General features: G+C 34.8%; 1 protein-coding gene across 1 annotated transcript; it reads left to right on the top strand.

Moving 5' to 3' along the window:
* Positions 1 to 10,576: 10,576 nt before the first annotated feature.
* LOC139873429 (protein TIME FOR COFFEE-like) lies at positions 10,577 to 17,255 on the top strand. Its single transcript, XM_071861357.1, has 13 exons — positions 10,577 to 11,143; positions 11,248 to 11,559; positions 11,643 to 11,794; positions 11,889 to 12,117; positions 12,222 to 12,600; positions 12,729 to 12,789; positions 12,895 to 12,975; positions 13,049 to 13,325; positions 13,408 to 13,462; positions 13,541 to 13,607; positions 13,703 to 14,041; positions 14,155 to 16,615; positions 16,804 to 17,255. The coding sequence occupies exons 1-12, from the start codon at positions 10,996 to 10,998 to the stop codon at positions 16,612 to 16,614; spliced, it is 4,560 nt and encodes a 1,519-aa protein (XP_071717458.1). The 5' UTR covers positions 10,577 to 10,995; the 3' UTR covers position 16,615; positions 16,804 to 17,255.
* The last annotated feature ends 580 nt before the right edge of the window (positions 17,256 to 17,835 follow it).

Genomic DNA, 17,835 nt, shown 5'->3' on the forward strand with positions numbered 1-17,835 from the left:
CAAATATGCAGAACCACATCCACTAATTTCTCTTCAACCACAAAAATATATCATCAAAAAGCATGCATTATGGTGCTGGTATATATCATCTAACTCAATACTCCCTACACACTACATAAAAATTCACCCAACTTGCACTTATGTTAATAAGACGCATAAAAGAAAGTTTCAATAGCCATGTTCTCATTCTTTCCTATTTGCATTGTCAAACATCATTGAATCTTCATTAAAGTGAGTCATTAGTGTAACACCTAGAAGTTTCATGCTTTACAATAAATTCTTTTAACCATACAACATACATATAGAGCGTACAACAAATACTACTCCGTGCAAAATAAACCCAAACAAATGATCCCAAATTCAAGTAACTGATCATAAGTACATACAGAAAAAGAGTTCTATGAGTATTAAATGATCTTACAAAGCAATGGCTAAATTGTTGAGGATCTGTAAACTCAGTAACATGAACCATCAAAAATCACATTATAAAGCAAACTATAAATTTAATGTGAGATGATTTCACTCAAAAATCACCTATCAAACTATATATTATCAGTACATGGCTTTAAAGATGACTATTTTTAGAATTTTGTTTATCTTTTAACACAAAAAATCAAAAGCTATTTAATCAACATTCATCATACAATCTATACCAAATAACACACCAATGATATTTAATGCTCAGATCCAAATCAAATAACCTAAAAATGTCATCTTTCTCAATATCATATCCACGTAAAGAGCCAACACAAATCGTATCACAGTACACAATTATTTCATTAAAACCAATTCAATCCCGAAATTACTGAATAGAAAAGATCGACCTAAATCAATATATCATCTTTTTTGCATAATAAAATATGTAAGATCCAACACAGGTAGTATCACTCTACACATAATTTCGGTAAAACCAAGTCAATCTCGAAATTTACACAATTATAAAATAATTTAAAAATTAAAATAATATTACGACGGTACCAGACCACTTGGCGGCAGTGAGTGCGGGTTTAAGGAAGAGATTGTAGGTTTTTGCAACTGCAATTTTATGAAGCCGCCGTTAGCATCTGAATCGCCGACCTCCGGATACCGATTAAATGACCGGAAAAGCTTCAAGCAATTTCAATCAATTAGAGGGTTTTGGATTCCAACGAAACCCAAAACCAAATTACTGCTACAACCCGACCTGGATTTTATGACTTTCGTAATCGATTACGTTTTTGGATTTTATACCTATTATCAACAGATGATGCAAGATCTGAAGGTATCTACGAACAATCAGAGTAAAACCCGCAGAAAAATCGATTACGGGTTGTTATGTAAAATCCAAAAAAATTGGTACCATCATGTTCAAAATTTTGCTACGAATTTTTTGGTGGTGGTGGCGTAACATATTACGGCGAAATAAGCACTCTAAATAAAACTTAAAAAAAAAATTAATAAAAAAAATAAAAATTGAATTTAGCCACATGTAGTGGGCACCAAGACATACCTCATACGTAACACATCCTGTACAGAAGGAATTAAATATCTGGCAACTGTTCTCTACACTTAAACATCACAAAACGTAAGTCATCCTTAACTTTTACGTTTTGTAAACTTAACACAAGGACCAACCCTAGGTAACGTAAATTTTCACCCATTTACTATAAGCTATCTATTATTAGAAATTGTATTTTCAGCTTAACTATCAAAATGGCCAACTGTCTTTCTCCAAGCCTTCAAATATGCAGAACCACATCCACTAATTTCTCTTCAACCACAAAAATATATCATCAAAAAGCATGCATTATGGTGCTGGTATATATCATCTAACTCAATACTCCCTACACACTACATAAAAATTCACCCAACTTGCACTTATGTTAATAAGACGCATAAAAGAAAGTTTCAATAGCCATGTTCTCATTCTTTCCTATTTGCATCGTCAAACATCATTGAATCTTCATTAAAGTGAGTCATTAGTGTAACACCTAGAAGTTTCATGCTTTACAATAAATTCTTTTAACCATACAACATACATATAGAGCGTACAACAAATACTACTCCGTGCAAAATAAACCCAAACAAATGATCCCAAATTCAAGTAACTGATCATAAGTACATACAGAAAAAGAGTTCTATGAGTATTAAATGATCTTACAAAGCAATGGCTAAATTGTTGAGGATCTGCAAACTCAGTAACATGAACCATCAAAAATCACATTATAAAGCAAACTATAAATTTAATGTGAGATGATTTCACTCAAAAATCACCTATCAAACTATATATTATCAGTACATGGCTTTAAAGATGACTATTTTTTAGAATTTTGTTTATCTTTTAACACAAAAAATAAAAAGCTATTTAATCAACATTCATCATACAATCTATACCAAATAACACACCAATGATATTTAATGCTCAGATCCAAATCAAATAACCTAAAAATGTCATCTTTCTCAATATCATATCCACGTAAAGAGCCAACACAAATCGTATCACAGTACACAATTATTTCATTAAAACCAATTCAATCCCAAAATTACTGAATAGAAAAGATCGACCTAAATCAATATATCATCTTTTTTGCATAATAAAATATGTAAGATCCAACACAGGTAGTATCACTCTACACATAATTTCGGTAAAACCAAGTCAATCTCGAAATTTACACAATTATAAAATAATTTAAAAATTAAAATAATATTACGACGGTACCAGACCACTTGGCGGCAGTGAGTGCGGGTTTAAGGAAGAGATTGTAGGTTTTTGCAACTGCAATTTTATGAAGCCGCCGTTAGCATCTGAATCGCCGACCTCCGGATACCGATTAAATGACCGGAAAAGCTTCAAGCAATTTCAATCAATTAGAGGGTTTTGGATTCCAACGAAACCCAAAACCAAATTACTGCTACAACCCGACCTGGATTTTATGACTTTCGTAATCGATTACGTTTTTGGATTTTATACCTATTATCAACAGATGATGCAAGATCTGAAGGTATCTACGAACAATCAGAGTAAAACCCGCAGAAAAATCGATTACGCGTTGTTATGTAAAATCCAAAAAAATTGGTACCATCATGTTCAAAATTTTGCTACGAATTTTTTGGTGGTGGTGGCGTAACATATTACGGCGAAATAAGCACTCTAAATAAAACTTAAAAAAAATTAATAAAAAAAATAAAAATTGAATTTAGCCACATGTAGTGGGCACCAAGACATACCTCATACGTAACACATCCTGTACAGAAGGAATTAAATATCTGGCAACTGTTCTCTACACTTAAACATCACAAAACGTAAGTCATCCTTAACTTTTACGTTTTGTAAACTTAACACAAGGACCAACCCTAGGTAACGTAAATTTTCACCCATTTACTATAAGCTATCTATTATTAGAAATTGTATTTTCAGCTTAACTATCAAAATGGCCAACTGTCTTTCTCCAAGCCTTCAAATATGCAGAACCACATCCACTAATTTCTCTTCAACCACAAAAATATATCATCAAAAAGCATGCATTATGGTGCTGGTATATATCATCTAACTCAATACTCCCTACACACTACATAAAAATTCACCCAACTTGCACTTATGTTAATAAGACGCATAAAAGAAAGTTTCAATAGCCATGTTCTCATTCTTTCCTATTTGCATCGTCAAACATCATTGAATCTTCATTAAAGTGAGTCATTAGTGTAACACCTAGAAGTTTCATGCTTTACAATAAATTCTTTTAACCATACAACATACATATAGAGCGTACAACAAATACTACTCCGTGCAAAATAAACCCAAACAAATGATCCCAAATTCAAGTAACTGATCATAAGTACATACAGAAAAAGAGTTCTATGAGTATTAAATGATCTTACAAAGCAATGGCTAAATTGTTGAGGATCTGCAAACTCAGTAACATGAACCATCAAAAATCACATTATAAAGCAAACTATAAATTTAATGTGAGATGATTTCACTCAAAAATCACCTATCAAACTATATATTATCAGTACATGGCTTTAAAGATGACTATTTTTTAGAATTTTGTTTATCTTTTAACACAAAAAATCAAAAGCTATTTAATCAACATTCATCATACAATCTATACCAAATAACACACCAATGATATTTAATGCTCAGATCCAAATCAAATAACCTAAAAATGTCATCTTTCTCAATATCATATCCACGTAAAGAGCCAACACAAATCGTATCACAGTACACAATTATTTCATTAAAACCAATTCAATCCCAAAATTACTGAATAGAAAAGATCGACCTAAATCAATATATCATCTTTTTTGCATAATAAAATATGTAAGATCCAACACAGGTAGTATCACTCTACACATAATTTCGGTAAAACCAAGTCAATCTCGAAATTTACACAATTATAAAATAATTTAAAAATTAAAATAATATTACGACGGTACCAGACCACTTGGCGGCAGTGAGTGCGGGTTTAAGGAAGAGATTGTAGGTTTTTGCAACTGCAATTTTATGAAGCCGCCGTTAGCATCTGAATCGCCGACCTCCGGATACCGATTAAATGACCGGAAAAGCTTCAAGCAATTTCAATCAATTAGAGGGTTTTGGATTCCAACGAAACCCAAAACCAAATTACTGCTACAACCCGACCTGGATTTTATGACTTTCGTAATCGATTACGTTTTTGGATTTTATACCTATTATCAACAGATGATGCAAGATCTGAAGGTATCTACGAACAATCAGAGTAAAACCCGCAGAAAAATCGATTACGCGTTGTTATGTAAAATCCAAAAAAATTGGTACCATCATGTTCAAAATTTTGCTACGAATTTTTTGGTGGTGGTGGCGTAACATATTACGGCGAAATAAGCACTCTAAATAAAACTTAAAAAAAAATTAATAAAAAAAATAAAAATTGAATTTAGCCACATGTAGTGGGCACCAAGACATACCTCATACGTAACACATCCTGTACAGAAGGAATTAAATATCTGGCAACTGTTCTCTACACTTAAACATCACAAAAACGTAAGTCATCCTTAACTTTTACGTTTTGTAAACTTAACACAAGGACCAACCCTAGGTAACGTAAATTTTCACCCATTTACTATAAGCTATCTATTATTAGAAATTGTATTTTCAGCTTAACTATCAAAATGGCCAACTGTCTTTCTCCAAGCCTTCAAATATGCAGAACCACATCCACTAATTTCTCTTCAACCACAAAAATATATCATCAAAAAGCATGCATTATGGTGCTGGTATATATCATCTAACTCAATACTCCCTACACACTACATAAAAATTCACCCAACTTGCACTTATGTTAATAAGACGCATAAAAGAAAGTTTCAATAGCCATGTTCTCATTCTTTCCTATTTGCATCGTCAAACATCATTGAATCTTCATTAAAGTGAGTCATTAGTGTAACACCTAGAAGTTTCATGCTTTACAATAAATTCTTTTAACCATACAACATACATATAGAGCGTACAACAAATACTACTCCGTGCAAAATAAACCCAAACAAATGATCCCAAATTCAAGTAACTGATCATAAGTACATACAGAAAAAGAGTTCTATGAGTATTAAATGATCTTACAAAGCAATGGCTAAATTGTTGAGGATATGCAAACTCAGTAACATGAACCATCAAAAATCACATTATAAAGCAAACTATAAATTTAATGTGAGATGATTTCACTCAAAAATCACCTATCAAACTATATATTATCAGTACATGGCTTTAAAGATGACTATTTTTTAGAATTTTGTTTATCTTTTAACACAAAAAATCAAAAGCTATTTAATCAACATTCATCATACAATCTATACCAAATAACACACCAATGATATTTAATGCTCAGATCCAAATCAAATAACCTAAAAATGTCATCTTTCTCAATATCATATCCACGTAAAGAGCCAACACAAATCGTATCACAGTACACAATTATTTCACTAAAACCAATTCAATCCCGAAATTACTGAATAGAAAAGATCGACCTAAATCAATATATCATATTTTTTGCATAATAAAATATGTAAGATCCAACACAGGTAGTATCACTCTACACATAATTTCGGTAAAACCAAGTCAATCTCGAAATTTACACAATTATAAAATAATTTAAAAATTAAAATAATATTACGACGGTACCGGGCCACTTGGCGGCAGTGAGTGCGGGTTTAAGGAAGAGATTGTAGGTTTTTGCAACTGCAATTTTATGAAGCCGCCGTTAGCATCTGAATCGCCGACCTCCGGATACCGATTAAATGACCGGAAAAGCTTCAAGCAATTTCAATCAATTAGAGGGTTTTGGATTCCAACGAAACCCAAAACCAAATTACTGCTACAACCCGACCTGGATTTTATGCCTTTCGTAATCGATTACGTTTGTGGATTTTATACCTATTATCAACAGATGATGCAAGATCTGAAGGTATCTACGAACAATCAGAGTAAAACCCGCAGAAAAATCGATTACGCGTTGTTATGTAAAATCCAAAAAAATTGGTACCATCATGTTCAAAATTTTGCTACGAATTTTTTGGTGGTGGTGGCGTAACATATTACGGCGAAATAAGCACTCTAAATAAAACTTAAAAAAAAATTAATAAAATAAAATAAAAATTGAATTTAGCCACATGTAGTGGGCACCAAGACATACCTCATACGTAACACATCCTGTACAGAAGGAATTAAATAACTGGCAACTGTTCTCTACACTTAAACATCACAAAACGTAAGTCATCCTTAACTTTTACGTTTTGTAAACTTAACACAAGGACCAACCCTAGGTAACGTAAATTTTCACCCATTTACTATAAGCTATCTATTATTAGAAATTGTATTTTCAGCTTAACTATCAAAATGGCCAACTGTCTTTCTTCAAGCCTTCAAATATGCAGAACCACATCCACTAATTTCTCTTCAACCACAAAAATATATCATCAAAAAGCATGCATTATGGTGCTGGTATATATCATCTAACTCAATACTCCCTACACACTACATAAAAATTCACCCAACTTGCACTTATGTTAATAAGACGCATAAAAGAAAGTTTCAATAGCCATGTTCTCATTCTTTCCTATTTGCATCGTCAAACATCATTGAATCTTCATTAAAGTGAGTCATTAGTGTAACACCTAGAAGTTTCATGCTTTACAATAAATTCTTTTAACCATACAACATACATATAGAGCGTACAACAAATACTACTCCGTGCAAAATAAACCCAAACAAATGATCCCAAATTCAAGTAACTGATCATAAGTACATACAGAAAAAGAGTTCTATGAGTATTAAATGATCTTACAAAGCAATGGCTAAATTGTTGAGGATCTGCAAACTCAGTAACATGAACCATCAAAAATCACATTATAAAGCAAACTATAAATTTAATGTGAGATGATTTCACTCAAAAATCACCTATCAAACTATATATTATCAGTACATGGCTTTAAAGATGACTATTTTTTAGAATTTTGTTTATCTTTTAACACAAAAAATCAAAAGCTATTTAATCAACATTCATCATACAATCTATACCAAATAACACACCAATGATATTTAATGCTCAGATCCAAATCAAATAACCTAAAAATGTCATCTTTCTCAATATCATATCCACGTAAAGAGCCAACACAAATCGTATCACAGTACACAATTATTTCATTAAAACCAATTCAATCCCGAAATTACTGAATAGAAAAGATCGACCTAAATCAATATATCATCTTTTTTGCATAATAAAATATGTAAGATCCAACACAGGTAGTATCACTCTACACATAATTTCGGTAAAACCAAGTCAATCTCGAAATTTACACAATTATAAAATAATTTAAAAATTAAAATAATATTACGACGGTACCAGACCACTTGGCGGCAGTGAGTGCGGGTTTAAGGAAGAGATTGTAGGTTTTTGCAACTGCAATTTTATGAAGCCGCCGTTAGCATCTGAATCGCCGACCTCCGGATACCGATTAAATGACCGGAAAAGCTTCAAGCAATTTCAATCAATTAGAGGGTTTTGGATTCCAACGAAACCCAAAACCAAATTACTGCTACAACCCGACCTGGATTTTATGCCTTTCGTAATCGATTACGTTTGTGGATTTTATACCTATTATCAACAGATGATGCAAGATCTGAAGGTATCTACGAACAATCAGAGTAAAACCCGCAGAAAAATCGATTACGCGTTGTTATGTAAAATCCAAAAAAATTGGTACCATCATGTTCAAAATTTTGCTACGAATTTTTTGGTGGTGGTGGCGTAACATATTACGGCGAAATAAGCACTCTAAATAAAACTTAAAAAAAAATTAATAAAATAAAATAAAAATTGAATTTAGCCACATGTAGTGGGCACCAAGACATACCTCATACGTAACACATCCTGTACAGAAGGAATTAAATATCTGGCAACTGTTCTCTACACTTAAACATCACAAAACGTAAGTCATCCTTAACTTTTACGTTTTGTAAACTTAACACAAGGACCAACCCTAGGTAACATAAATTTTCACCCATTTACTATAAGCTATCTATTATTAGAAATTGTATTTTCAGCTTAACTATCAAAATGGCCAACTGTCTTTCTCCAAGCCTTCAAATATGCAGAACCACATCCACTAATTTCTCTTCAACCACAAAAATATATCATCAAAAAGCATGCATTATGGTGCTGGTATATATCATCTAACTCAATACTCCCTACACACTACATAAAAATTCACCCAACTTGCACTTATGTTAATAAGACGCATAAAAGAAAGTTTCAATAGCCATGTTCTCATTCTTTCCTATTTGCATTGTCAAACATCATTGAATCTTCATTAAAGTGAGTCATTAGTGTAACACCTAGAAGTTTCATGCTTTACAATAAATTCTTTTAACCATACAACATACATATAGAGCGTACAACAAATACTACTCCGTGCAAAATAAACCCAAACAAATGATCCCAAATTCAAGTAACTGATCATAAGTACATACAGAAAAAGAGTTCTATGAGTATTAAATGATCTTACAAAGCAATGGCTAAATTGTTGAGGATCTGCAAACTCAGTAACATGAACCATCAAAAATCACATTATAAAGCAAACTATAAATTTAATGTGAGATGATTTCACTCAAAAATCACCTATCAAACTATATATTATCAGTACATGGCTTTAAAGATGACTATTTTTTAGAATTTTGTTTATCTTTTAACACAAAAAATCAAAAGCTATTTAATCAACATTCATCATACAATCTATACCAAATAACACACCAATGATATTTAATGCCCAGATCCAAATCAAATAACCTAAAAATGTCATCTTTCTCAATATCATATCCACGTAAAGAGCCAACACAAATCGTATCACAGTACACAATTATTTCATTAAAACCAATTCAATCCCGAAATTACTGAATAGAAAAGATCGACCTAAATCAATATATCATCTTTTTTGCATAATAAAATATGTAAGATCCAACACAGGTAGTATCACTTTACACATAATTTCGGTAAAACCAAGTCAATCTCGAAATTTACACAATTATAAAATAATTTAAAAATTAAAATAATATTACGACGGTACCAGACCACTTGGCGGCAGTGAGTGCGGGTTTAAGGAAGAGATTGTAGGTTTTTGCAACTGCAATTTTATGAAGCCGCCGTTAGCATCTGAATCGCCGACCTCCGGATACCGATTAAATGACCGGAAAAGCTTCAAGCAATTTCAATCAATTAGAGGGTTTTGGATTCCAACGAAACCCAAAACCAAATTACTGCTACAACCCGACCTGGATTTTATGCCTTTCGTAATCGATTACGTTTGTGGATTTTATACCTATTATCAACAGATGATGCAAGATCTGAAGGTATCTACGAACAATCAGAGTAAAACCCGCAGAAAAATCGATTACGCGTTGTTATGTAAAATCCAAAAAAATTGGTACCATCATGTTCAAAATTTTGCTACGAATTTTTTGGTGGTGGTGGCGTAACATATTACGGCGAAATAAGCACGAATCGATCATGAGAACGTGTTTAGGGTTTTTGTTTTTTAGGTTTAAAGAGAGAGAAAGATTTGAGTCTAAGAAATAGATTGAAGGTGCGTATGTGTTTAAGAAAAACGACATAAATGAGGATTAAAAAAGGACACGTGCAATTTTTCTGGGTAATAAAGATTTATTCATAAAATTCCAAGTGGCAGTGTTTTGTCAGATTAAATCTCAGACTGACATGTCAGACTGACTCGACATACTTTATAAGATGTAGAGATATTTAAATTACTAAAAAATACCATATGTTATTTTATTTAAAAAGTCATGAAAGCTTGTCGAGTAAGTAAAAACCGCCACGTGTATATAAAAGATCGAACGGACGATATATCGCCATGTAAGATAGAAGATAAAGGATAACCGTGGATGTTGTAGTGGGAATAAGCGATCAAGATGAAAGTACATGTGGCAGAATGAGATATCTGCACCGTCGATTAGCATTTGAGTAGGCTTCGTAGATAGTGAAATACCGAAAAGATGATGAGATAGAGAGACTCTTTGTGTGTGAGAAACAGAACGAAGAGAGAGAAACGAAGAGAGAGAGTGAATCCTAATCATAAATATCAATCTCTTCAGAACCAATTAATTAATTAATTAAATATCATTTCATTATATTATATTATTATTTTATATTTTATATAGTTTTATATAATAATATAATAATAATATATAATATAAAATATATAAATATAAAATACACCGTATATTCTATTTTACTGTGCTATATATAATATAAAATTATAAATATAAATAATCATCAATATATATTCGTCTATCTGTATCTATCTCTTTCGATTTTAGAAATTAGAAATTCACCGGTGCAAGTGTTGTCTTCGTTGTAGTAAACTAGGTTTCTGGTAAGTTATGTGATGATAGATACAACAGCAAGAGGATTAATAGATCTGAGATTAGTATAGTTATCAATTAATATTAATAATAATATTAATTAATTAATGGATAGAAATCGAGAAGCAAGACGAGCAGCAGCTACTAATAATCACCATCACCATCATACTAATAATATCTCCGTTCCACCAAACGGATTATCATCTTCATCATCTAGACGAAGACATCGTAGTAATAGCTTACGCAATTCACCAGGTAAATAAGTGTTCTATTTGATTAATTTGATTATTATATAATTTAATGAATAAAACTTATTATTCAGATCTGTAACCTAATTTTGTGATATGTAATTAAATTAGATGGAGATGGAGATGGAGGTGCGGTTAAAAAAGATCGAGAAATGGAGAGAGCGAGTAGGAGTAAAAGGATGATGATGATGAATAGTCATGGTAATAGAGATACAGAAACTGAAGACACATCTGAAGAAAGTGTTAATGATGAAGAAGATGAAGATGATGGAAATGGTTCACATACTCTGCATCAGCTTCATCACCGGAAAAGTTTTCCGCCGGCGGCAAATAAAGTGTTTAGAGCGGTGGTTCCGGTGACGCCGGCGTTGAAAGCTTCTGATGAGATGATTGGTGTCTCCGTTCCAAGAAAAGCTCGGTCAGGTAAAGGAAATTTTAATTTAATAAATTTCTGTTTTTAAATTTGTTAGGGGTAAAGTTTAAATTTTTTATTGAAAAAAATGCAGCATCTACAAAGAGGTCGCATGAATGGATATCTGGTGGTGGTGTGGTTGGTGGAGGTGCAAGTACTGACCAAAATCACCGGCATGCATCTCCGGCGCCGGTGGCTCCACTATCTCCTTTATCTTCTTCACAAGTTTCAGTTAGAAAAAAGATGGTTTGTTTGATTTTTTTATTGTGTTTTTCAACTTGAAATTAATAGAAAGTTGACATTTTTATTTGTTATGTTGACTTTTTGTGTATTTGTGCAGAAAGTAAATGGAGGGGGGTCAAAACCAAGGCCACCAAAACCATCATCATCAAAGTCATCATCTTCAAATCCAGAAGAGCTTGAAATTGAAATTGCAGAGGTTTTATATGGTCTCATGACGCAATCACAACCACCATCTAAGAAAGAAATTACGTCATCAATTGATAACAAATCTAGAGTTTCATCCCCAATCTCAAATTCTACAACTACACCTCAAAATTCCACAGTAGGTATGTTGACAGATTTATTTATTATTACTGTCTATTTAAGGCCTATTTATTTAATGCTGTTTTTGTATTTATTATTGACACGTGTATTTTGTTGAAATTTACAGTACCAAAAAGGAAGAAACCAAGGCAAGTGTCTGAGAATCATGCTGGTGCACAAAACAATCCAGTCAAAACTGAGGTTGATCATAATAATCACCATCAATATCATCAGTCTCCTAAGACTGATAGCTCAGGATCTGCTGCTCTTGTTGCTTTTGCAGCTGAGAATGGTGGTTCAAATGGGTTCACCAGTTTGCCACGTCAGCAGCCTTCGTCAGCCGCATCATCGGTGTTACCGCACACGGTATCGGATAATGAGGGGAAATGTGATGCAAGTATCATGTTGACCAAACAAGAGGTTGAGAAAGAGGCTTCTGCTGTTGGTAATTGTAAATATACAGATGGTGTGATTACGACTGCTACATTGGTGACAATGACTAATTCGTATGTAAATTTAGGAATCTTAGGCTTTTAATTGCTTTGTTACGTATTTATTGCACTAAATTTTCAAACTTTATGCTTTTGATGATCTGTTGAATGATCTTTGTTTTAATTTTTGGCGTTTTCTGCAGAAATGCAGTAAATCCTGAGGCTGAAAGTCAAAAGGAAGAAAAATTTGAAATAGATCTGATGGTTAGAAACATTTCAAGATTTGGTTTCTTTAATTTCTATCTGCCTTTACTTTATTAGTGAATAGTGAATTTAAAATTAATGAATTCTGCTTGGTGTCAATTATAGGCTCCACCTCCTCAACAGAGAGCCCCTCAAGAAAGTGACGACGATATTAAATTTTCGGATCACAAACAGATGACAGCTCAGGTTTATTTCAACTGGGTGAAGTTTTTTCTTCAGCTTAGCTCAAATTTGTGACATTTTACTAACTTATGTGTAGGAATCGAAGAATATTAAGGAAGATGAGAAGCTTAGAAAGAGTGGTATGGTGGAAACTTTGAGTTTGACCGAGGAGAACGAGATGTCAAAGGTAGGTGGCGTTCAAGAATCGGAAGAATTATTAAAGCATGCTGTGAATGAAGAACTTCGTATTGATTTTGAAAAATCAAGTAAAGATGGTGCCAGCACGGTAAGCGGTAGCAGCAATAAACCACTTCATCAAGCTCTTAAACATCAGCAATTAACAGCTAAACCGGAAACTCACCCTGAAAAGACGGGTAGTTATTTCATAACTTCTACTACTTTTCTTTAAACCCAAGTTTCTATCTGGATTATGAGCGTTTTATTTTGCGTTTGCAGCTCAACTGAGTTCTATGCCAATACCGATGTCGGGGGCTAATTGGCCTCCAATGGGGTAAGTCTATAAAGATTTTAACTTTATCATCTTGAAATATAGAGTAAATTAAATACAGATCATATATTGCAATTTCAGGTATGCGGCACCATTGCAGGGAGTCATCTCAATGGATGGAAACACAATGCCTTCAGGACCCATTCAGGTATTAAATTGGTTTTCGACTTTGTTTGCAGTTAAGTTTCTCGTTACTTGTCTTGGTACAAATTTTATTAATTACTAATTCTCTATACATTGCAGCCGATATTTACACAGCCAAGGCCAAAAAGGTGTGCCACACATTGCTACATTGCAAGGAACATTCACTATCTTCAACAATTCATGAAATTAAACCCATTCTGGCCAGCTGCATCTGCACCTGCACCGATATTTGGGGCTAAGCCTCACAATTTAAACGTCATGCCTTCTACCAATTTACCAGGAAACGTTCCACAGGCTTCGGGACTAAATATCTTTTCAAGTCACACCGTAGCTAAAGACAAGTCATCTCAACCCACAACCGTTCTTGATTCTGCCCAAAGAAAACAACCGGTTTTACTTCAACAAGCAATGCCACCTGTCACTCACAACAACATTCTAGTAAGCTTCCTCTTATTTCAGTTTATCAAAGTTTTCACCTTTTGAAACTTTAAAGTTCAATCTGTGTGCTACAGAAGTCTAATTTTCTTGTTTTGTTTCTATTTAATTTACAGCATGGGCCTGCATTCATTTTTCCGTTTAACCAGCAACAAATAGTGACAGCTTCTTCTTCTGTTCGACCTGGTTCTTCAAAGGCTATTAGTACTGGTATATCAGGTGTAGCGAATTCAGCTACAGTTGGTGTGTCCACCTCAACAACTGCCCCTGCATTGAGCTTCAATTATCCCAATATGAGTGCCAATGAAACTCAATACATGGCAATTTTGCAGAACAATCCGTACGTATTCCCGGTACCTGCGGTCGGAGCACCGCCAAATTACAGAGGGAACCCTCATGCACAAGCAATGCCTATGTTCAACAGCTCTTTTTATTCATCTCAGATGATACATCCATCTCAAATAGCGCATCCGGCCCAACAGGCAGCCCAACAAGTAGCCCAACAGGCACCACCTACTCAATCTCAAAAGCATCTCTCTTCTCAGTCTCAACAGATTTCACAAACTCATCAAAACAGTAGTGGTTCGACCTCATCTTCACAGAAGCATCTGCAAGCTCAGCAGAGGCTGCAACCGCAGCAGCAAGGCGGTTGTGCTGCGGTTAATGGTGGTGGCATTGTGAATAGTGCAAGTTTACATAGTAGCTATCTGGCTGTCAATGATAAAAACAGATCACAGCAACCTTCCCAGCACATGAACCTCCCATCGCAAGCACGTAATCTTGAAAAGGAAGCGACTGGTGGTGAGGATAGCCCATCGACTGCCGAAAGTAGAGCCTCACGGGTAGCAAACACCATGAGTGTTTATGGACATAATTTTGCTTTACCGGTTCACTCCCAGAACTTTCCTATGATGAATCCTCAGAGGTCAAATGCTGCTGTTAATGGCAACACAAATGACAAGAAACAGCAGCATCAGCAATCCCAGCAACCGGGGTTAAAAAGGGGTGGTGCGGAGTCGTCTTCGCCACAAACTTTTGCAATGTCTTTTGCTACCATGAATGGTAGTACTGGTCCTGTGGCTCAAAATCATGCCATGACGTACCAAAACACACCAGAATCATTAAGGCAAAACTATCACCAGATGATGACGGTGCCTACATCGGCTGCATCCACTCACCATTCTCAACCGAAGAAGGATTTTAAAGTATCTGAAGATACTTCTAGAACAGCAGGTCATGATTCTTTAACTGCTAATGAGGATCGAAAGAGTGGTGCAGGGTTGCCTGGTAAATCCGGTCAGTCTATTACATCTGGGATTAATAGCTCTTCGAAGAATAATATCAACCATGGTGCTAATAACTGGTCTACTCGATCTCCTATCTCGAATTCTGTTGCAACTGGTCAAACTTCTCATCAGTTACAAGCTCAAATGCAACAGCAACAACAGCAACGACAACAAGTCCTTCACCTTCAAAAGCAGCAACAGCAGCAACAACAACAACAGAACTTGAATGCTAGAAGTAAAAATAAACCAAGTAACGGAAGCGCGTACCCAGACCATCTCATAACGTCACAATCTTCAATGGCTAATGGTAAGTTTCCGAGTTCTTTATCTTCATTTCCACTCCATACCAGCAATGCCAATAGTAGCCCGGTTCAATCCCCTCAGTGGAGAAATTCGGTTAGGGGTCCGGGTCCCACTACCTCTCAAGTTCCGTCATCGCTTGCTACATCAGCCACGTCTTCCCTCAAGAACCTTCAACACCATTCCCACCAAACCCAGCAACAACAGTCAAGTAGACCCCACCAACAATCACGTACACAGAGTTCATTTGGTACATCAAGTCAGAAACTTTTGTCCACAACATCATCATCAACATCGCAGATACAGCAACAACAGAGTCAGAATCAGAATCAGAATCCAGGTAGTAATAGTATAAACCAGTGTTCATCTGCTACGACTTCTTCTATGTCGAAAGGCGGCAGTGGAAGCCCGAGAACGAATACTGGATCGGCGACTACAAGTGGTAGACCGAGTCAGGCTTCTTCTTTGTCATCGTCACAAGCTAAAAACTCTCCCGTAGGAACACAGAGATCCTCATCTTCGATTCTTGGTTACGAAAAGTCTCAACAACCGCCACATCAGCAGCAACAAACTTTACAACAGCAACAACAGCAAGCACAAGCACATATGTTCTTCACACATCCTTACATGCAAGTTCAACAGTCGCAGTCTCAGTTTCAGGCGCAACAGCGTTCAGGCAGCCCAAATATGACAGCAGAGTACCATCTCGCAAGAAAGCAGCAGTCGTCGTTAGAACCTCAAAATCATCAAACATCGACTGCAATGATGTCACTAAGCCCACATGTGACATCAGCGAATACCGCCACATCTGATCCTGCAAAAGCAATTGCAGCAGCTACTAGCAATTTAAAAGGTGTCGGTGTTGGGTTGGCGTCACATGGAGCTCAATACGGTGCCGGACCCCATTTGGTGCCTGCTAGCTTCCCTCAGTATGCCCCTGTATCTGTTCAGGCCAAACCTACTGAGCAAAAGCAACCAGCCGGTGAGTAAGGTTTGTATTTGCAGTTGTTCGTTCAGTGAATATTTTTGTATGATACAAAACGATCCAGTTTTAGTACTCGTAGATTAAACATTTTTATTAGTCTTCTAAGGTAGTCAAAATGTACAGTAGTTTTTTTGCATACGAGGATATGGGACTGAATTTTTGACCAGGAAAATGACAATTTGCGTACATGGCAGCCTGAGAAGAAGTAGAAGCTATACATGCTTCCAGATGAGCTTGTGCTGTGCTGGTACAATTGACCCGAACGGGGCTCTGCAGAAACAAGTTTTGGTCAAAGTTTTTTGATGGGTTCGGGCCGATGAAGCTTTGAAGTTGTGCAAATGCAGCCATGTGAGTGAATCATTTTGTAAACAGGGGCTGCCTGTTTGTTGATGCTTTAATGTTTAGGTACTAGTTTTTTGTGGGGGGTTACTTTTTGGTGAATTATCTCCCTTAAGAAAAGATAAAAGAGGAGTTTAAAAACAAAATATACATCTCGTTGTTGGACATATATAAAACAGAGATTGAAGGGTGTGCACGTGCACGTGCAGCATATATATTAGTAGTGCATACATTTTTTATGTAAAGAAAGAGTGAACCCCTTCGATTTTATTTCATTCAATCTTTTGGTTGGTTGGTTGGTTGGTTTATCCCTTGTCTTTCATTCTCTTATCTCTGTGGTCTATCATTTGGGCTCAATTGCATCTTAATTTAGTAAGACGATAGATAATGGTGATTGTTATGCGGAGTGGATAGATGTATTTTTTGCGTGATCATGCTGACATGGTAATGATGGTGATACGGGAGTTGTAATAGGGGGAGTTTATAGAAAAAGATGACTGTGACGTAATATTTAATTTTGATTATATGTTTTTAATAAAATACTTAAATGTATTAAAAAAAATACATTTATAAATTAATTAAAATACGACATAATGTTAATAAAAAAATTACATAAGTTAAAATTCATAAATAATTAATATTACAACAAATTTGAATAAAATTAAACATTACAATAACATAACAATCCTAAAAATTAAAAACAAGAACATTAATTAAAAACATTAAACATAGATAACCTCTAGTTTGTAGTACGCAAGTTTGTTGTAAGCTGCCAAGTATGCTCTGTTAAATCCTCACGTAGTTGATCGTGTACGACTCTATCGCGAATTTCCTTCTCTTGATCGACGATTCCTCACTCTACTCCTAATATTTATAAATTAATTAAA

Source organism: Rutidosis leptorrhynchoides, chromosome 10 (genome assembly GCF_046630445.1).
Source record: "Rutidosis leptorrhynchoides isolate AG116_Rl617_1_P2 chromosome 10, CSIRO_AGI_Rlap_v1, whole genome shotgun sequence".
NCBI classification, from domain to species: domain Eukaryota; kingdom Viridiplantae; phylum Streptophyta; class Magnoliopsida; order Asterales; family Asteraceae; genus Rutidosis; species Rutidosis leptorrhynchoides.